Here is a 22042-nt window from a genome sequence, read left to right as displayed (position 1 = left end):
ATTATAACTGTGTTGAGAATTTGACAATGGTATGAACTGGCTAAACCATTCATGATGTCAAGTAGGCTGTAAAAGTCCAGCATTACTCTGGAGTTTCCTTAAGTGTGTGTATTTACACTTATCTGAGCTGTACACATTTTAGAAGTAAATCCACTTTATTCTATATGATGTGCAAAGCCAGAGAGTTTTTCAGGAATAGTATACTCTAGTACGGAATGATAGGAAGCCTGAGCTTCTGAAAGAGCCTGTGATAGAAATGACTGCAGTTTACTTATGTGTTGGATTCATGATTGATTTTAGTCAGTGCTTCTGATCTGAAAGGGGGAACAGATCTCGAGGGATACTGTTTAAGATCTTTCTGTAGAAATATAGATTCACCCCTAAAGATGCAGCTGTTTGCCAGTTACAGTGATTTCAATGAATACTCTGCACATTGTTGGCATTCCTGATTTTCTTTGTAGGGTCCTCGTGGTCCTCAAGGGATTGATGGGGAACCTGGTATCCCTGGCCAGCCTGGTGATCCTGGTCCTCCAGGGCATCCCACTCACCCAGGACCAGATGGAATAAGCAGGGTAAGTTTTATATCTGCTCAAAGGTGAAGTGGCTGGTGGGCCAGATGCACATAATGTAAGTAATAACTTTTCTTTGTTTCAGTGGCCATGGAATGTTGTGTCCACAGTTCCTCTCTCCCAGTCATGAGGGCCAGCATGTAGTGGCAGTGTACATTCTGCCAAAAACTGGGACAAGTTGAATGTGAGAAACTGTGGCAAGGACACACCTTTTATAGTAGATTTTAGCATCTAGAAAAGCCAAACTGCCCTAATATCAAACCACCACGAGGGTTCTGTTGCTTCCACCAGCTGAGGGCTCTGGGCAATAGTACAGGGAAAGCTAGCCCCCCAAATCAGGATTGTAGAAAAGAGACAAGTAAGATGAATTATAAATAACTAATGAGAGAAACTAAAATGTTGGTTGATCATGCCTCTGGCTGGAAGTATTCAGACCAACACTGAAAAGATTAAGTAAAAAAATTGTTTGTGAAAGCAATGCTAACTAGTCATAGATACAGACAAGGTATTCTGCAAGACTTCCTTTTCTCCCTGCCCCTTCTATTGGACACTAATTATAGTTGATAATTAAATACATATTTAAATTTATCAAGTGTATTCAGTTACATGTTTATTACTGTTTTGACACCTGTTTTGATTTCTCGTTCCATTGTTCCTGAGATGTTACTGAAAACAATAGAGTTATAGTGACAAAAATCTGCAATATTCATGTTAGACTGATGGCTTGCAACTTTGGACAGCGTTCCATGACTTAACCACATTTCCAAATAGTCCTGAATCCAGCAGACTCAGCCCAAGTAAATATCTCTAGCACACAGGAATCTCTTAGAATCACAGAAGCACTATAATGGGTGTTAGGCCATTATCCTACATAGAATTTCACAGAAAATATGGAAGAAAGGTGTGGCTGGAAATCTAAGACATTTCTTGTTTGTATTCCTGTCTCTGATGTCAGGCATTCTCCAGCCTTTGGAAGATCTGTTTGGGGACCAATCTAATGAGGAACTGACTTTAAATATTACAAGATTTGAATTCATGTTTGAGCTGTTGCTCATTCTCAGATGCTGTAAACTCTGCCATGAGTGAGGATCTGACTCTGAAAGAAACATGATAAAGCTGTTGATTTCAGCTACGTGCTTGCAAAAGAAGGAGGGCACTGAAGTTTCTCCCTGCTCTGAGTTATTGGTCTCTGGTGATTTATATTAACAGCAGTAAGGGCAACATGCTTAAAAATTCTAATGTGCAATCATAAAATCAGCTACACTTACAGTTACCTTAAAATATTTCTGAACGTGAAGCATGGTAAGGGAAAACCAAAGGAAGGCTTAGAAGACATGAAGGAGTATGTCAAGTTTGATTTAGATTTGAAGGTGATGAAAAAAATGAAATTAATTTAATGGGAAGCTTTCCTCTTTTTAGGTAATTTTATTACTTGTTTGATCTTAAAGTGGAAATAGTCAGAATAGTAAGATGATAATATAATGTATTCACCTGGTCTTTGAAACTTTAAACACCTCAAATTTACAGGAAAGTTAAATTTTGTTTTAGTGGTTAAAATAAGAATTTAGTTGTTAGCACGGCAAAAACCAGGGTAAGTAATGAAGATGTGATTACATGGATTTTTGCCTTATAAAACATCACAATAACTCACAGCTAAAATCACCCATCTTATTTTTCCAGCCATTCTCAGCTCAGATGGCAGGACTGGATGAGAAATCTGGGCTTGGAAGTCAGATGGGACTGATGCCTGGTGCAGTGGTAAGACCTGAATAGCCCTGTACTGCAAGAGACACAGGAAGTGGAGTGGATGTACAAAAACCCAAAAGGGAATTCATCCTCTTCACCTTCCTGTGCCTCTAGAACGTGGATGTACAGTATATTGTATTAGAGTTTTGCACAGTACCTGGGGAAAATGTAAAAAAAAAAAAAAGTAGTTTTCTGTTAAATGACAGCTTCTTCTTGCACCTCTAGCCTCCCACCTCTATCCTTCTCTCCTTTTGAAATATAGCAGCTACTAACAGTAAAGTAGAGGAGAAAAAAACAGCTCCTCTTGAGTCTGCAGAGTAACTGAAAATTGTCAGGTGTAACACAAAGCAGAATAAACAAATATGTAACTTCTTTTCACATGGTGACATCAAATCAGGGATTTTTTCTAGCAGTTTAAAAAATTATTTCCAAAATCAGCTCTTAGCTCAAATCTATGCATTGTTATTTCAAGACAGACTTTCTTTTTCTCCAGTGAGTCTAGTTTTTTCACTGACATCCCTCACTGTTTAGATATGCCCTTTACATTTAGTGTACTGGGAACTTAATGGTAAATTTTGAAATTTTCTACTCACTGTGAAAGCTGTTTCACCACACTAAGTTTTCTCTGCTAGAATTCTTGGGGTTGCTGTTTCTTAATATTACCTCGCTTCTATCTTGAAACTACTCTTTGCTAATATTTTTAACATTCATTGTTAAGGAAAACATCCTTTAGCAATTGTACTATCCGTGAGTTTGCCCACCTGAATCTTATCCAAGTCCCCATTAGTAGCAATCAAAATCAGTTTCAATGGCATATAGAAGGTTATAAATATAATTTGATATTTTGTCTTAGGACTAACTTTTGCAGTGATTTCTTCAAAGAACTTTTCAATGAATGTCTCTCTTCAGTGAATTTGCTTTCTGAACATACAGTGATTTGTTCCACCATTCTGTCCTACTTTGTTGCTTTCATTATTTTAATCCTTTCACTCAGTTTGTCTCAAGGTATTGCATCTCTTGTACTGTTTCTTCTCTTGTCATTCTCAAATAGGATTAATTTTAGTATTAATATATCCAGGTCTCTCTAAGGCCTTACACAAAGTCAGCTAAAGTCAGTTGGCACTTAGTGTCTTTAGATTCATTCATCATGTTATGTGACCTCCTTTCTTCCATCCCTTGTAAACTGAGTAACTGACAGCTGAAACATTGTTTTGTTTCTAATGTTCATTAGCTTTTTTAAAATGGCCTATTGCTAACTCTTCTACATTTGCTTTGCAAAAATTGGTAAAAATTAATGAATTTTACAAGACACAAATCTTGAGTTTCTGTCAAAAAAAAGGTTGTCTATTACAGATATTTGTGTATTCCTAGAACCAAGATAATTACTTTTAAACAAGATAATGTTTATTTCATGTTACAAGTTACAATTAAGTTTGAGATTTTTCCTAAAAGTCTGAGGGCACTTTCTAAGGGACAATCTGAGTTTTGTGTAGCAAACCACAATGATTTGGAAGCCCTTTTGGTGGTTTGTCTGATACATTTAAATATGACCTTTCATTACTGCTTAGCTCATGACTGAGAACACAAGATTAATTTATTTTGTCATTGATTCCATTATGAGAGTCATCTGGGTAATGAGATTCCCTTCAAGTGAAGACTATTCCCCCCAACTTTTATTTTGTTACTTCATTTCTTTGAGTGGAGCTATTCAGTTTGGTTTTTCTGATTCCAGACATATTTTCAGCTGCTAATGAAATTGCACTCCTGTGGCTTTTGGCGTTTTAAGATTTCATTCAGTGTGCATGTGTATTTCATAATGCCAGTTTTCTGAGTAAAAAACTTTCAGAGAAATGTAGAAATGCTCTCTAGGTCACTATCAGGCTATTTTGCTCTTTGTAAGGGTGAATGTTACTGGGGAAAGGTTGTTTTCCAGTGTGTAACAAGTTCTGTGTTCGACAGGGTCCTGTGGGTCCAAGAGGTCCTCAAGGTCTCCAAGGAAAACAAGTGAGTGCTTCACCTCAGGGGATTTCATTGGCCAGAGATGAAGGCAAAGCTTATAGTGACCAGGCTTTGTGCATCTCTGGGGCAGTGGCCATCCTCAGTGACTTGTGGCTGAATGCACCTTCATCCAGAAGTGAATTTAACAAGGGCTCTGCTCCAGGTGGACTCCATACACAGGGATTGGCTCCAAAAACCTGGTTTATTAGACCTTTAGCAAGGTTTTAACCCAATACGTTTTTTGATGAGTTAGCAGCAATGAAAATGGATACTGTTCTGGTTTTGGTGTTGGCATGGTGTTAAGTTTCCAGTGGGGTTTGTGTATGGCATAGGATTTATCTAGAGCTTGAGGGTTTTTAGTATCCAACTTTCAGTCATATGGAAATGTGAACTGGTTCTGAATTAGAATCCCAGACTCTCCCATAAGCTGTGGTTTTCCTGGTCATGAATTTTAATTTATATCCTTGTAATTCCTTTCGGAATTTGTAATTGTATTAATCTTTGGTTAATTTTAGGGTGGTGCTGGCCCTGCAGGCCCACCTGGTGAACCTGGGGATCCAGGACCTATGGTAAGACCAATAAATGCAAACATTTCTACAGCAGAATTGCAAATATGCTATACCTTTTCATGTCAGAATAGAATTTTTGTCATGCTGTTCCAGCTGAAACTATTAAGTCGCTTCAGTGAAGAGCTGTGGTGTTCAAAGCATGTTGTCCTGGATCAGTGAATTAGAATTGTTTTGAGTGTGAATAGCAATGATTATATTATAAGCAGTCATTCTTACCTTTCCAGCACAGGTGTGAGATAGTTAAGCACTGGTAAAACCATACCTGATAGTTAACTTCCACAAAGGATGATGAGATTTTTTTTTTTTTTTTTGAGGAAACAAAATGATTCAAAAGTATAAGCAAGAGACAGAGATTTGAAGCAACAGCAACGACTGTGATTTTTAATGTTTTGGTTTTTGTTCTGAAGAATCTCTCCTGTATTTTCATATAATATAATGCAAGTTTTTTAGAGTCACAAAGGTTAGAAAAAGCAACACAAAGTAAAGCAAATGTATTTAGGCATAAAATCTTCCATTTTCTACATCTCTTTTTGTAAAACCATACTTTGAGATGGAGCAAATAGATATTTTAGTGATGGCTAAACTGACTACTCAAAAATTACGTTTATTTCTAAGGGGCCAATTGGTTCTCGTGGACCAGAGGGACCTCCAGGCAAACCTGGTGAAGATGTAAGTTTGTTATTCTTTGTATCTTGTTTTATTTTTAATAAAACAAACATTGGCATCTGTGAGACAGTGACTAACCAGCAGATGTGCCTGTTCTAACTACTATTGTCTACTTTGCTTTGTAATTGTACTCCTCATTAAATCCAGTGTCACAACTGTGAATCTTGGCAACCATTTTCCAACCCCTCCTTTCTTTTTCTTACATGTCATCATCATACCTAAAGTCTAAGCAGCAGCTCTTTGCTATTTCTTGCCTCAGTAAGTTCTTAACTGAGATAATCTTTCTTGAAATCAGGCATAATAATAAATCGCAGTTATGGGGGGTTAACTGGAGATATTTCATGTCTTTTGGGATTGCAGCTTGGGTTAGAAGAGCTGTAATGGCAGCTTACATGTGTCTGGGCAAGATTTTAGTATTTAATTTCTTAATAAAATTGATAATGGGTTATATTCATAACGGATTGTATTGCTTTAGTCATGTAGGCACACATATATATGTAAAATGTATTTTTTTGTGCATCTTACTTAAGTGTATATGTACACAGTAGCCTAAGACCTTACTGGTAGGTGTATATTATTTGTTTGTGAATGACACTAGATCCATCTGATCTGTTATTTATAACCTAGAAATTGGTTAGAAAACTGCAGATGCTATTTTAGTATAATAATTAATTGTGTAAAAGCTACTTTCCCATCAGACTATACATGGAGTTTTGAGTCCTTGGCAACAGTTAACTCAGTGCAAGGAAGTCAAATCTTGACACTACTGTAAGAATTTCCTCCATTTCCATTTTCTGTGCATCTTTAATTGCATTTGTGAAGAATTTTACCTTCTCTCTGACCTGAAACTATATTTCTGAAGCCTTTCATGTTCCTGCAGCCTGGTGTCCTGTGTGTATTTGAACTGATTAAAGCTTATAAAGCAATGGTTGGCTGTGACTCTGGAGGGCTTTGATTAACCTTCAAAATATACTTGTTTGGTTCAGGCTGACCATATTGTCTTTCTTATTGCAGTACACAGAAAATAGTCACTGTCCTAGAATGAAATTATACAAGTTTTAAAACTTCTGAATGGAAGGAGAGTAACAAGGTACAATGCAGGTAGTTTTAGATTGCAGTGGGAGATAACAGCAATCTGATGGTCTGTGTGAAGATGACAGAAGGCTGCCTCATTAATTTCCATCAGGAAAATCAGGTGGCAGCACCATCTCCTGATGGCTGGGATGCATTGTGGGCGCAGCCTTCAGTTTTCCCCATTCTTGGTTAAAAACCTTTTGTAAGTTAGTGTGCCTAGCGCACATGTACTTGGCATGTGTGCAGTTGATTTATGTCACTGACATTGTCACAGCAAAGAGAGGATGCATAATAGGGATGTGAACGTCCTCATTTGTTTGAATGGAAGAATGATAAGACAAGTTGATTTTCACATTTCTTATCTTAATGTGTTCTTTTTTTTTTTTCTTTCCTTAGGGTGAACCTGGTAGACCAGGACAAACTGGTGAGCCTGGATTTCCAGGATCTCCAGTAAGAACATGATTATTTATATTTTAGCAAAATGATTGTCTGTCATCATACGATATTGGCTCCTCATTGCATCATCCTGCTCTGACTCATTAGTTTTGCTTTTAATAATGAGCTCCACCATTCAATTTCTGAAGTACTTAGCTCACTGTCAGGCTTCAGATCAGTGTTAGCTGAACTGTTTTTAGCTGAGAGGAAAACTGTTGCTATCTGTGACTTCTGTTCTAAATTCACATGACCAATATTCTGACATCAGGCACCTGAGTCCCTTCCATTAGCCCTTCCAGAAAACCTGGAAGGAAGCAAAATACAAGATAACTTTGGTTTAATTGCTGAATGTGCTTTAATGGCAGTTTTTTATTATGTTACTTGGCTAGCACATTCTGAAAGAACAGGTACAGTTTGGAGTTCTGAGTTTATATTTAATTTTAAGCGACTGCCCTGAGTTTTGATCTCAGCTTAATTAATGTTTCTCGATATTAAGCCTCAAAACTTGATCTGCCACTCATCTTATTTAATTTAATTTCTGGTGAAATTTGAGGTTTGATCACACACCTGTAGGAATTAAAAAGCTTTAATTGTCAGTGAAAATCTGTGTAATGCTGAGACAGTCTAACCTCAAGGCTGTATCATCTGTGACCTGCTCAAATGCTGTGCCTTACTAAGATGAAGGTGAAAGAGTGTTAGCAATATTAGTATTATTGCTGCTGCCCTTGTCCCTGTTGGCACAATTATTGCTGAGTTTATCTGCAGAATCAGGATTGTATTTTTTTTTTTCTTTCTCCTACCTAGGGCCCTCGAGGCTTTCCTGGTGCTCCTGGTCTCCCAGGTCTCAAGGGTCACCGGGTAAGAGACTAAGTTTTCTCTCTGTGTATAGATGATATTTCCAGGTAGTTTCAGAATGAAGCTTTTTCTTTTTATCTGTGCAGAATTTGCCTGCAGTACAGACGACGCAGCTGTAGCAGAACTGGCCTTGCAGAGAATCAGCACTATTCCCCTTTAAGCTGACCTCTGTATTACATTCTCCAGTGCTTTCTTCACTCTATTTTCAAATGTTCTGGGAATCTGGAAGGAGCTTGCATGAGCCCTGCCAAGCTTCAGGAGGCACAAACCTGACAGTTCTCTCACTCTGTTGGCAAATCTTGCGTTAGGGTGGGGAACTTGAGAGGTGGATATGTTTGCAACATGGAGTGATTACAAATTACCAAGTTTTCTGGCCAGAATTTTACTTCAGGGAGGAATAAATAGGTTTCCTATGGCTCAGAGCCTTCTCCTTGTTGTTTTAGGATTTTTTTAAAAAACTTTCTTGTTTTAAAAAGGAAACCAAATCCAAGGAAATGTACCTAGTACAAATGGTTTCCATTTAGGAAATGTTTAAAAGCTTTATTCCATCTGGGATTTTTCTTCCTTATTTTTTTTTCTTTTCTTATTCTTACCACCTCAGATCCATTCTTAATACTTTAGTATCAAATTACTTTTACAATAATCGTAGCAGTGATCTCTGTGTGTACATATATAAATACAATTTCTTCATGTTTTTATACTTTACAGGGATTGAAAGGACTTGACGGTCCAAAAGGTGAAATTGGAGCAGCTGGAGCAAAGGTATTTTCATGCACCACAGGAGTAAATAGTTAAGCATGTTTTCTGTGATACCAAAATCATGAAAGGTAGTAGATCTTTTGAACACATACCGGTACCCTCTCTGGTCTTCACACAGGGAGAGTTCAATAGTGCCAGTCCCAACTTCAGCTGGGGCTGGTTTAGGCCTGCAAGGGATCACTGGGTGAGCTGAGTGCTCCATTAGGGACATCTATGTAATCCTGAAGGCAGCAAAGTCTGCTAACAAAGAGCCCATGCACATCTTGCAATTCTCCACTTGGACAGTTTGTGGTTCTTATTGGCTCTATGTGACCAAGCTGAACATTTTTTAATATAATCAAAGCGATGCATAACTAAAACATGACTCTCCTCTTTCAAATTATGAGAGATTGGCTCAAAAGAAACAGGCTTTGAGAGGAGAGGGGATATATTTTATCAAACTGACTAATTCATTAGTTTATTCTCTTAGAATTTTTGATCCCCACTGGCACTGCAGCACTCTTGCAACTTCAGATCAAAGCAGTGGTAACACAGAATAGCCAGCTGGAGTCAATCCTTTCAAGATAGGTTAAAAGATGTTTTACAAGAGCATAGAACACTTTTTTCAGGCTTTTCCTCTTTCATCACTGCTGATGCTGGAACATTTTTGGCCTGGCATAGGTGATAATTGAATGTGGGACACAACTATTTCTTTAGATTAAAAACATAGTAAATGAAGTGAATCGTCCAAAATCTAAATATAAATATGAAATTAGTAGTTAAGAAGAATTCATGTAAGAAAAGATTTCTTTCCCAAGATTGCCTACTACTTTCTGTGGAGGCAACAACAGCAGAAAACTTGGTGGAGAACACCTAAACACTGAGAACACATAAACAGGGCGTTTCCCATCAGCATGGGGAACAGTGTCCTTGCCATGTGATGCTCACAGGTGACTGTGCAAATCTGCCCCTGAGGTGCAAGATAAGCATAGAGGACAGGGTTGAGATGTTGGTCCATTTTCCTTTCACCCTTTTCTCTAATTGTGTCATTTCATTTCCATTTCTAGGGCGAGTCTGGACCAACGGGAGCCATGGGTCCAACAGGTCCTCTAGTGAGTGTCACAGGCGCTGGGTATTGCAGAACTGATTGTGAATACTATTGCCAGTGGGAATTTCAAGGGTTTGATATCTGTATTTGGGCTCATGGAGCTGAACTTTCTCTTAACACAGGCTTCATTTTCTATTGCTCTGATAGTAACTTTGGTCCACTGTAAGCTGTTATTGTTCTCTATTCACAGACTTAGGTAATAATGATAAATTAGAAAGCTCAACAGAGACTTGGCTGTAGGTGTGACAATTGTTTACCTACTCACGTAAGTGTAGGGCAATAGTTTTTTCTTTTTTATGTGTTGATGCCTCATATGGAGTGATTTCAGCATGTGAAAAACTGGCTTGGGTTGCTCTGAGATGGAATTGGAGTCATTGAGATGAGGAATGAACTAGCTAAGAAAACAGGATTTTGGAGGTTACAGTGAGGATGAGTATGTATGACCTGGAAGTGAAATGGAGAAACTTTTTTGTAGAATAATTTTCATTCAGATGTGGTTTTGGACAACTGAATATGTGTGAGCAGTGTTACATGACAAAAATTGACTCTTGGCAGTGCTTCTGGAAGTAAAGCCTCCTTCTGATATCAGATAATGGAATCTCTATATGAAGCACTATGTTGTGTGTAGAATGTAATATCCCTGAAGTGGAATCTAATTTGTGAATGAGATTTAGTGAAAGAATTTGCATTATTGTCACTGGTGAGTATATACAGAATTCATTCTTATGTGTTTAAAACTGGAAATACTGTTGGAACAGAAAAAGAGAAATTACAGTTTATTAAATTTCCCCTGGGCAAGCCTGTGAGGCTGAAAGGATTTATTTAAGCTGCTACTTCTTTCCTGCCATGGGACAAGATAAGCTACACCTGCAGGAGTGAAAGAAAACAACCCTTTTTATTCTTCTGCCATGATGACCTCCTAAATAATGCACTTTTTATTCTTTCTTCAAGGGACCTAGGGGAATGCCAGGAGAAAGAGGACGAATTGGACCACAGGGTGCCCCTGTAAGCAGAATCTTCCTTCTCTCTTGTAATTCTTCTCTTGTTTTACTTAAATTTAAATCCACGAGCCTGAAGGTATTTATTCATGTGACTTGCCAGTCACTTGTGTGGTGAGTTCTGCTGTCGTTTAAGAAAGTTAGGGCTGAGCAGTTTTGTGGGGTGAGATCTTTACTATAAATGTTAAAAGTCAAAATCAGTTTTAAAATGAGAATGGTAGCTATACAGTAGTTTCTCATAGCAGAGCTGCCCATGAGTCCAAATACCCTCACAACATGCTTTCCTGGGATATAAAAGTGCCTGCTCTGTTCCTGTGCAATTTCTTGTGAGAGGTTCTTTTCAATAAAAATTACTGAACTGGAAATAATATGTATCAAATTTTCTGGAAAAAGGTTTAAAATCAAAGTTTAGATGAAGTGTTTCAATCAGATTCCAATTCAGATGAAATCTAAAAATTTAATTCCAGATAATAAAGCTATCTTGTTTAAAAATATTTTGATTTTCAGCAAAAAGAGAGATTATCCTTGACATGAGATCATATTTGAGTTAGAACTTTCATCCTGCTGCTTTTGTGTCCAATGTCAAGTATGTTTTTTCTGCCATTTCTCCCTGTGACTTTTATATGTTCCACTTATGTCATATACACCATACCACAGCACTCTCAAAATATTGTCCTTTCTGAAAATAGAGAAACCCATTAATTCCAATGGGAGCATAATTTCTTCCAGAATTTTTCCATGATGGTGTTTGGAGGAATGTGGAATCCAGCATTTCTTCAATCACTTTAGTATATGGTTTTCACACAAATGCTGGCAATAAATGATTAAAAATAGGTAGAATTCTAATAAGTATTCTGTGGTTTCTATTTTCATATCTAGGGTGGACGTGGCCAGCATGGTATGCCTGGGAAGCCAGGCCCAATGGTAAGTGATTGGTTCTCTTTTGTATTTCCACTTGCCTTTTGACACTAACAAAAGAAAAAAGAAAATTTTGGCAGTTGCTGGTATCAGTTAAATGCACCTGGAAGGAATTATCTATGAGTGATTCCTAGTTTTATTCATTTGAGTTTTAGTCCTGCCTTCTGAGAAATTCACTCTGTAGTTTTACTTCATCTAAAGGTTTTAATTTGCAGAGGAGTAGGCTGTAGCATCTCCTAGGGAGGTGATGCTCTGCTGCACTTATGGAGTCCATATGGTAGGAAGGAAAGAGTCTCAAGTGTATGCACTGTAATATATATAAAGCAGTTTATCATTGCCTGTTATCTTCTTCATAGACAAAGCTGGCAAATGAGTCTGTGCCCATTCTCAGCAAGAAGAAACACCACTCACTGGTAGCAGAACTTGCTCCCTGCAATTGTTCTGTTACCAAACCTGTAAAAAGGCCTTTTAATTCAGGACAGTGACTTTTTGAACTGAAGAACCAGAAGCCCCTGTCTGAATGCCTGCCAAGCTGAGAAAGCCAGGCTTGCATGGCTGTTGAAGTTCTCCCACCATGGCAACAGGGCTGCAGAGGAAGACGTGGCTGTTTCCACTCAGAATGTCAGTTTAGCAAAGGGTGTTGGTTTCAATCCCACAGTCCAATCTCATGCTGCATTTGCAAAATACATTTGTGTGATTTCACATGAGTCAGGGATTATTCACATACATACAGTTAATATTGTTTTTTCAAGTGAAAACTAATGAGGATTTTGTACTGTTTCTGCATGGCCAGCTTCCACTTTAAAAATGGGATATTTGTTTGCTTTTTTTTGGAAGCATCACTTGTTAGGATATGGTTGACAACTTTCACCCATTGTTGTAGTCAGCCTGAACCTTTATCATTCTGTGATGCTCATCTTATAAAAAAACCACAAACCAAACATAAAATCTGACAACCAAACAACCCAAAAGCACTGCACCAAAAAAACCCTCCTCAAAATTCTAAAACACACCTGCCTGCAGTTAGAATTTCATTCTGCCTATACTCTTTATTTATTAGTGACTAAGTTCTGAGAAAAAACAATTTCCCTTAATGTACAGACTTTTATTAAAAATGTCATTAAGAAGTAATTAACTGTAATACAAGCTCAAAATTGAGTTTTAATGCCTAAAAGCTACTAAACTCAATTATTTAGTGTATCATGAAAGAAAGGTAAGTCATTAGTAGAAACTTTCAAACAAAGAAAAGATTTTTCCTGTATTTACAACAAATGATAAGGTTCAAAAAAGCTGGGTTGCAAGCTATGAGGTTTTACATGAAGCTTGTAATTTTTCTTTGGCATAAAATGTGAGCTCAGCTTCCCTGGACATAAGTGGTTGGCTAATATTTTTGGAAAATCCCATGAAGTGTCACAAGGGAGATGCTTGTCTTTAATGCACATGTTTCTCATTGCAGAAAGTGTTAATGAAATGTGTTGTTATTTGGGTCAGTGCAGTGGTACACCATAACCCTGGAATTCTTCCTGCATCAAGAGGGAGATTTGGCAGACATTATTTGTGATCCCTTAAACTGGGACATAGGTTTTCAAAAATACACTTTGTGAGCTGTTACATCAGTTCTGTAGAAATCCAGTGCAAGGTCACAGCAGAATTGTTGTCTGTAATTAATGCTCAGTGGGACAGATTGTTCTGATTAAGTTTGTCAGGAGGACTTTATTCCATAGAACATTTTTTCTCAGTATGAATCATATTTTACAAAAAGACAGAAAATCAGGAAAAGATATCTGGGAACAGGGTTGTAGTGAGTGTTTATAACCACTGTGTGCCGCCATCCAGAGACTTTGGAATACAGTAGAAAATTATTTTGTTGAATGTCTTGTTCAGCGCTAGAGGCATTATGGAAATGGAAGTATCTTTGTCACTATAGCCCTGAAAGTTTGATACCAAATCTGTGTTTTACAGCTTGAAAATGAATTTTCCTGTGAATTTAGGAATCTTAATTCCCATAGTTGTTAACTGTTAATTGTGTACATTGCAACTTGGGCTTTGTTAGCTGAATCAAGAGCTGTAACTTTGCTGAAGTCAGTAAATGCATTATTAACGAACTGCATTACAATTCCATGAAATGTATGTGTGTTACTTAAAAACCTGATTTTTAGAGTAATTTTGTTATAAACAGCTGTTCTGTGACTAAAAAATACATGTAATTCTGCACGCATAAATGAAGCACATTTACCCAGTGATTAGATACTAATGTGTGTGGTCTAAACAGCTGAATTACAGCTTTATATCTGTCTTTTATAGGGCCCACTTGGCATAACTGGTTCTCCAGGTTTTCCTGGTATTCCTGGTCTAAAGGTAAAAAATAAAATGAAACTATCTTTTTAACATATCTAACAACACACACCTAAAAATGTGTACTAGACTACACAGAGTTCAGACTGACACGTGTACAGGTCCCCCGGAGATGCTGTGAAATCAGTCTTATTCTGGACCTTCAGAGAGAAGATAAAACCCAAAGCCAAATGAAGCAATTGCAATCAATCATTGTTATGATACTTGACTTTCACTTTTGCTCATGTTAAAGGGGTGATTATTACTGCCATGCTGTGCCTCAGGAATCCCATCATATATATTCAAACAATAACAAGATACATTATTACAAGTGAGGTTGCGAGGGCAAATGTAAGACAGTATGGAAGCAGGACCTTCTAGTGCTGAAACCTGTAATTTTGGCCAAGAACACTTTCTGAGATGATTTAGATTGATAAGACAAACGCCTGAACCCCAACAGAGTTGTGCTGTGGTTCATCACAATAGAGCAAATTACAGTTACTGCCTTTTGTAGCTCAGTGTGATTGGGCTGTGAAATGGAAAATTTTCATTGGCTGCAGCACTGTCTTTGTGGCATTTCCCTCTCTTGCTTTTCAAGAGAATGCTCATTTTTTTTTTCCTTTTAGCCTTGAGACAATGTCTTTGAAGGTAGAAAAGACAACTCATACAGCTTCCTTATTCCTCTTGCACATGCCCTCCACCCAGCTGCTGCTCTTTGTTCCTTTATACTCCTAAAACATGATAAGAAAATGTTAAACAAGAAGAAACTCTCAGATGGTCAGGCAGCCAAGTTCAGCAGATGTTTTGTGTTGTTGTGAAGCTGGCGACATTAGTTAAACTGTGTTTGGAAACAAGTCATAGTAACAGTATCGACTTAATCACAGAACCACAGGTTGGAAGGGGATCTCTAGGATCATCTGCGCCAACCTTTGTTGGCAAAAGCACAGTCTGGACAAGATAAGTGTACAGTTAAATGACAGACCTTGTGGTGCATGTCATAAAGTGTTTTAGTATGGCTAAGCACGATTTTACCAAAGTAAATATTTGAAGAAGCTGTCACATGATGAATCAATTATAGCTTTTGAAAAGGAGAAGCTACCTTCAAGTTTGATCATCAGATGACGTAAATTTGGAATAGCTGCTTTGAGCTCATAAAAGCTAAGCAGATTATACAATGAAGATATGGACTTTGGTTATGACGATGTGATGTTAACAGCCATCAGTTCCAAAAGGCATATTTTCTACATGAAATTAAAATCCAAAGAAGATGGCAGGAAATGTTTTTTTAATCATCCAGTCTAATCTTACAGGGATTTGATATTTAATATAGTGCTGCAACAGTGAGTTCATTTGTCCTGTGCACAAAAACCCCAAACCTGCCAATCCCAGATGTGTTACTATATCTAAATCTAAATCTTGCTGTTAATAAAGGTAAAAAAAACTTGTAAAATTAGAGACACATACTGGGATTTTTGAGAGACCAGGTCTGTTCTTGATCTGATTTGGATTCCTGGGTAGTGCTGCTTCTTTTATAAGAGTTTCCTTACATACATTGAGAAAAGATCCTGTCTGTACTTTTAATGTTTGCATTCATCTAGAAGTAATAGAAGCAAAATTAGGTAAGCAAAACCATATTTTAAGGATAATAAACTACTTAAAGCATGAATTGTTTTTCTGTTATGAAGTCCGTATTCCTCCTGAGTTACTTTATAGCGCTGCTTTTTAGAGCAAAATAATCTCCAGCTGTTTTCTCATGTGGACTCTTAGGGTGAAGCAGGTCCAACAGGTCCTCGTGGTCCTGAAGGTCCTCAAGGACAAAGAGGTGAAACAGGTCCTCAGGGCCCAGCTGGGTCACAAGGTCTTCCTGTAAGTAGATTGAATTGAGTTCCTCAGTGCTCAGCTTGTGCATGTTAGCCTGTTTGTGGGGGTTTCCGGTGCCCCACTTGACAATGAGTTTTACTCAAATCTTGTTCCTTTGCTTTGTGCTAATTTTATAGATAATAACTTTTCATTATTTAATTACAAGTTAGAAAACTGAGTTACACAACTGATAGAGTCTCAGTCCTCAAAGTAATTTGAAACTTAAGCTTTAACATAAAATCTTCAACATCAAGAAATCACGTTAACTTGTGTGTTTATTGCCCGTTTTAGCATTTGTGTATGTTGCTGCATTTATTTAATGGCCTTTATTTTCTGGTCGTGTAAAATTGGATAAAATAATTGAGGTCTTCTTTTGTACTTGATGCCCTTCTCATTAAAATGATTTTTAATGATTGGTATGTTATCTTTAGGGTACTGAAGGGACAGATGGCTCCCCTGGTGCAAAGGGCCCTACTGTAAGTAATCCTATTTCCTGTTGAAGAAATTTTGACAGTTAAATTATTTTATTTTCTTATTTTTATTGTGTATCCTCACTGTGCTCTCTGTTGTTTGTATTTGTAGGGATCTCCAGGCACTGGAGGCCCCCCTGGTTTATCAGGTCCCCCGGGTTCCCCGGGACCACAAGGCAGCTCTGGCCCACCTGGTATTCGAGGCCAGCCGGTAATGGGGTCTTTGTCTCCTTGGGAATTTCTGGCAAATGTGTCATTCCATGAAACTAAAGCAGTGATTAGCAGTGGGCTTCCTTTAAATACAGCAATAGCATGCCAGGGGAAATGCTGAGTCAGATCCTGTGAAATTTCTGTGTGCCCATAATACCATTACTGTTTGTTTAAAGGCCTGAGAAAGAAGAGTGTCTTTATAAACCTGGAAAAAGCGATGTCTTTAAATTTTTGTCTTGAAAACATCATAAGAAACGAGCATAAGAAGGGTAAAGAGAAAACATTATAAGCATCCTAATATATTGCCTGTAATTAGTGACTAAACTAGGAAATGTTCCTCTGTTTCATGGCATAATACAAAATGATTAAGTGACTTGTAACTTTACTGGTGCTATTCATGTGTTTGTTTCCAGGGAGACCCTGGTGTCCCAGGTTTCAAGGGAGAAGCAGGACCCAAAGGTGAACCTGTAAGTCTCCATATGCTGTGTGAGATGAAGAGGAAACACAGAGGCTTATAACCATGTAGCTTTTGGGAGAAAACTGACTCTGCAGAGTTTGAGTTGGTTTGTCAACTAATCTTTAGTTTTGCTTTCTCAGTAGTTAAATGATCATGTAATAACTGACAAAAATCTACAGGTGAAGTAATAGTTCTCTTACCAGTGTCCGCTCCTTTGAAAATTTCTATTAGAGTCTCACTGAATTTTGACTCCTTTGCACCTTGTCCAAATAAAAAATTGTTATGGATGATTGTAAGAAACACGGTACAGCCCAACTGCAGAATTAGAATTTATTAGCTTGTAAACATTGTAAAAGAGAAAAGCAGATGCTGAAAAGCTGTTATTTTTTAACTGATCCAAAACCTATGTTTTTCTCCTTAATTTGGAAAAACATTTATAGTGTTCAGAAGACAGTCTGTTTCAATGTGCCTGAGAAATGGTGAGCTTAATAATGTTTTTTTAAATAACATTTCATTCTCACTAGGGTCCACAAGGTCCTCAGGGTCCCATTGGCCCCATAGGTGAAGAAGGGAAAAGAGGTCCTCGAGGTGATCCAGGGTCAGTAGGTCCACCTGGTCCTGTTGGAGAGAGGGTAAGCAATCCAAAGAAACAATGTCTTGAGAGAGGCACTGCTAAGCTGAAAAACCCCTTGACCTTCCCATGCATATTCTTACAGCTTTGTTGTGTGTGTAGTTAAACTTTATTTTCCTAGCAGTAGTTAATACTGTCTGTTATTTTTTTACACTTGGTATTTTTATGTGGAGATTCAGTGCACAGAATAGTATGGTGGGAGAAATGGTGGAGATAGGACACATTAATCTGCAGACTTGTTTCTTACCCCTGTACAACTGCTCATCTTGCTTTCAATGAGGCTGTTCACAAAGAAGGAGCTATCCAGCATGCATGAATGAGACACTGCTATTTTTATCCTTCCAAGTGGTAAACCACCCCCTCCATGTTTAAGTACTGAAATAAGAAAATTGTAAGGAAATGAACTGAATCTCCCAAAAATAAATCTGGTCCTTGATTTGCAGTAAGTTATGTAAAAATTAGGGTAATCATCTCATATTGATTACTTTTCCTAGGGTGCTCCTGGTAACCGTGGTTTTCCAGGTTCTGATGGCTTGCCTGGACCAAAGGTAAATGACATTAAAGTGTCCATCTTTTCTTGTGTCATTTGTTTAATTTTCATACATCCAGACATATAAAAAGAAAGCATTCCATTAAAAATGTCTGCTTCTGGGTAAATAGGCAGATCCAATTTACAAATGCCATAAGGGGGTCTGAATGTTTCAAGACAAATTTTTTTTGGGTAAGTCACTTTCAGTTCCCATGATGTTCAGCTTTCCTTGCTTGTCCCCAAAACATCCATGTTGATCCATCCATGGATTTCAACATCCGTGTTGAAATGTGCATGGATAAGGGATTGACCTATTCTATTCCTATATTGCTTTATGTATTGCTCTGTAAGAGATGGCTCTGGGAAAAAATGCTTATTCGTTGTGTGCAGTATGATTTTCTAGACTTGTCTGTCTTTGGCTTTCCTAACTTTTCTAACACTTCCAGGGAAGTGACTCACATAGACATTTGTCTTTTACTTCCGTGAATTCCTAACGTGGTAAAAATACATTAAATGCTTATATAAACTTCCTTTAAGGAAGAGACAACTTTTACATAATAATTTTGGGGAGAAGAGATAATAATTAGACAACTAATAATAATAGAAGTATTAATGATTTTTAACTTTGTATGAGAAAATAGGTCCTTAATAGAAGATACAGGTTTTATTTAACCTTCTCCTATTGTCACTGTTCTAGCTGTTAATAGCAGCACACTGGTGTCTTTCTAGGGTGCCCAAGGAGAGCGTGGTCCAGCAGGATCTTCAGGACCTAAAGGAGGCCAGGGAGATCCTGGACGTCCTGGTGAACCTGGCCTTCCAGGTGCAAGGGTAAGGGACTAACAGCAGTACGCTATAAACCATGGTACCTCTCATTTTCAAAAGGCAGCAATGAATGTTTGGGAATTCAGAAACTGTTATACAAGGGCAGACTGGTTTCATTTGGGCTAAAGGCCAAATGACTTGTCTTTATTTCCTGCTTATGTTGGGAAGCACAGGTTTTGTCTTAGTTTCGAAAAGGAGAAATAGCCCTGATGGAGAACAGCTGGTGCAACTGAAGGAAGTGTGCTTTTAAAGCACAGTTTTCATGGGTACCATGGATTGAATGCCAACCTTCATTAAATTGGTGATTGATAACTTGAAAAGTTGAGTGGTGCATATCACTTAGAGATTTTTTTCAGGAGAATTATTGGAGGACAATTCAGAATATCAAAAAAGGAGATAAAGGGAACAGTGAAATGTGATATAGATCACTGGGTAATGTTAGCAGAAATAAAGATGAGCCTGTGAGAAGGTCAAGAAGTGTGAAAGCAAGAAAAGGGACAATAGGAAGAAGGAAGAGCAAAGACAGTGAGGGATGAAGCTGTAAAGTGAAGATAAGAATGAGACCTTTGATATAGAGAAGTTTGTGCTATGGTAATAACTGAGCATGTCTTTTGGATTTATTTATATTTCTTTATTGTTTCTATATTCTTTATTGTTGTAGAATTATAGGCCTTACCCTAAGACCAATATTTGTGTTTTTAGGGATTGACAGGAAATCCAGGTGTTCAAGGCCCTGAAGGAAAACTTGGCCCCCTGGTAAGTGACATAAAAATTAGTCTTTTCAGTTAATGTCACAGTAATTCAAAGGTCCCACCTCACTGAAATTGCCTTTATTAAGGCTTATCTTCTCTTTTGATAGTTCCCTTGACATTCCTGACTTCAGAATTAGTATTGATAATGTTTCTTCAGTTTTGTCTGTGTAGCAGCTCTGCTGTTTAGCAGCTACTGCAACGCAGTTAAATGTTGGAGGTAAATATTTTTCTATTTGTCTCTTTAAGGTCGCAGTAAAGTATTTATTCTAAATATTGCATAGTTTTGGTTAAACCTAGCAGTATGGCTAAAACTATGTCTGCTCTAAAGACCTTTTGACTAGTAAGTGAGGCACCAAACCAGGTTAATGTTATTTTCTTTCTATATACAAGCATTTTCTAGGGGTTAATAATTATCTCCATATGAACAAATACAAGCTCTTCATATGAATAAATATATTTAGAATTTAATGTGGAAAATACTTTATCTCTGCAGGGTGCTCCTGGGGAAGATGGACGTCCAGGTCCAGCAGGCTCAATAGGAATCAGAGGTCAGCCAGGCAGCATGGGCCTTCCTGGGCCAAAGGGTGGTAGTGTGAGTATGGCAATCCCTATTTAAACATTTTCATATATTTTCACGGATGAAAAAAATACCTAAACCTGGTTAATTTTATTTCTGCAATTTAGGGTGATCCTGGAAAACCTGGAGAAGCAGGCAATGCAGGTGTCCCAGGACAGAGAGTGAGTGTGGCTGTTATTTGCCGTGATTACAGAAAACTATGCTTTTGTGTTATGCATGTTCACTATACAAGATTTCTTCTCCTGTCATTTTAATGTAGGGAGCCCCTGGGAAAGATGGTGAAGTTGGCCCTTCTGGTCCTGTTGGCCCACCAGTAAGTCAGCTTTTACCTCTCTGCCTGCCTGCCTGTCACTCCATCTATTCATTACTCTTCCAGCTTCTGTTCTTACCAATTGTTGTGCCAGTTGTTGATTCCAAACAAGAAATCCCAAGAACATTTAAAGAAAAAATTAGTAGCTTAGTGTTAAAAGTATCTATATTAGTAGCCTAATTCTTTTTACTAATTATAACAAAAAATAGTGCAAGGAACAAAATATTCTTATAATACACTTACCTGGCTTTCTTCATTTCAATGGAACTGAGTGTTTTCCTGTTGCCAGGCAGCCTTTAGGGGAAGGATTTTAAATAATATACACCTTACTGCATCTTCTAGATAGACCATCTTGTTTTGGGATAAGTAAAAATGTATCATAAACAAATACCTAATTGAAATTATGCATATTCAGAGAAAAGAAAATTTGTGGAACTTGCCTATATTCCTCTACTGTTTACTTATTACTTCCTTTTGTGTAGGGTCTGGCAGGAGAAAGAGGAGAACAAGGCCCTCCAGGTCCTACAGGATTTCAGGTATGTGCATTCATTTTTATTTTTTTAAATCGAAAATAAACTGCCATGTCTTACCAACTTGGAGAAATTCAGTCCAGTGATGTATAACATAACACAACTTCAGAACTAAGGCAAGGATGTTCAGAATGGTTAATGACACTTCCATATCAGCTGTGCACTAAACTGAACTGGCAAAGGCTTAATTACCAGCTCTGTATCCCTTGAGAAAGCCTTTGATACTATTCAGTTTTAATTTGAAGATTTTTCCAAAAAAGCTCCAAATACAGAGCAAAATAATTGTGTCACTAATGAAGCATTAATTAAATCAATATCTGTTTATAGAGAATTTTACTTTTAGGGCTGAGATGCAGATGTCCTGCAAATGTTAAAGAAGGACTGCCATCTGGTTTAGAGAGGGGAAAGCACTTCGGTGCAATATTCATATAACTGTTTCCCTTGGGGATCTCTGAGGGTGTGCACTTGTACTAAGTGTTCTGCTACGTTTAGAGTCTTGGTGCCCTAGTTAAATCTGGATTTATATAACTTTCTATCATGTTAGAGTGACCATTTTGTTTACTTTTTACAGGGCTTGCCTGGGCCACCAGGTCCTCCAGGTGAGGGAGGAAAGCCAGGTGATCAGGTAATTCATGTGTAACGCAGCATTAAAAAGAATACACTTCATAAAGTAGTTGTACATTTTCTTCTCTTTCTAATTAAATTTCCCACTGAGTTTCAAAATGCATACTGATGTAGTCTGCAAGCTGTCCAAGAACTGCTTTGGGATAAAATAATTACAAGAATCTGTGTTCTTGGACTGAACTGGACTACCAGCTCTTGTCGTTGACAGATAGTATTTAGAACTGGCCATCTGCATTCACAGTACTTTGGAAATAAAAATGTT

At 37.7% G+C, this 22042-nt stretch overlaps 1 protein-coding gene across 4 annotated transcripts in view; it reads left to right on the top strand.

Annotated features, from left to right (window-relative positions):
* COL5A2 (collagen type V alpha 2 chain) overlaps window positions 1-22042 on the top strand; it is a 141827-nt gene that overhangs the window by 100932 nt on the left and 18853 nt on the right. For all 4 annotated transcript variants that reach the window (XM_085065983.1, XM_085065984.1, XM_085065982.1 and 1 more), the window contains 25 exons: window positions 462-572; window positions 2250-2327; window positions 4275-4319; window positions 4829-4882; window positions 5498-5551; window positions 7019-7072; window positions 7862-7915; window positions 8621-8674; window positions 9718-9762; window positions 10710-10763; window positions 11636-11680; window positions 13979-14032; window positions 15776-15874; window positions 16300-16344; window positions 16451-16549; window positions 16962-17015; window positions 17530-17637; window positions 18131-18184; window positions 18895-18993; window positions 19690-19743; window positions 20233-20331; window positions 20424-20477; window positions 20576-20629; window positions 21109-21162; window positions 21728-21781. In XM_085065983.1, the coding sequence (XP_084922109.1) occupies window positions 462-572; window positions 2250-2327; window positions 4275-4319; window positions 4829-4882; window positions 5498-5551; window positions 7019-7072; window positions 7862-7915; window positions 8621-8674; window positions 9718-9762; window positions 10710-10763; window positions 11636-11680; window positions 13979-14032; window positions 15776-15874; window positions 16300-16344; window positions 16451-16549; window positions 16962-17015; window positions 17530-17637; window positions 18131-18184; window positions 18895-18993; window positions 19690-19743; window positions 20233-20331; window positions 20424-20477; window positions 20576-20629; window positions 21109-21162; window positions 21728-21781 (1629 nt within the window). The remainder of the gene's footprint in view (window positions 1-461; window positions 573-2249; window positions 2328-4274; window positions 4320-4828; window positions 4883-5497; window positions 5552-7018; window positions 7073-7861; window positions 7916-8620; window positions 8675-9717; window positions 9763-10709; window positions 10764-11635; window positions 11681-13978; window positions 14033-15775; window positions 15875-16299; window positions 16345-16450; window positions 16550-16961; window positions 17016-17529; window positions 17638-18130; window positions 18185-18894; window positions 18994-19689; window positions 19744-20232; window positions 20332-20423; window positions 20478-20575; window positions 20630-21108; window positions 21163-21727; window positions 21782-22042) is intronic.

Source organism: Lichenostomus cassidix, chromosome 7, assembly GCF_008360975.1.
Source record: "Lichenostomus cassidix isolate B80296 chromosome 7, HeHo_3.0, whole genome shotgun sequence".
Taxonomy (NCBI): Eukaryota; Metazoa; Chordata; class Aves; order Passeriformes; family Meliphagidae; genus Lichenostomus; species Lichenostomus cassidix.
This window is presented reverse-complemented; position numbering and strand designations above follow the sequence as displayed.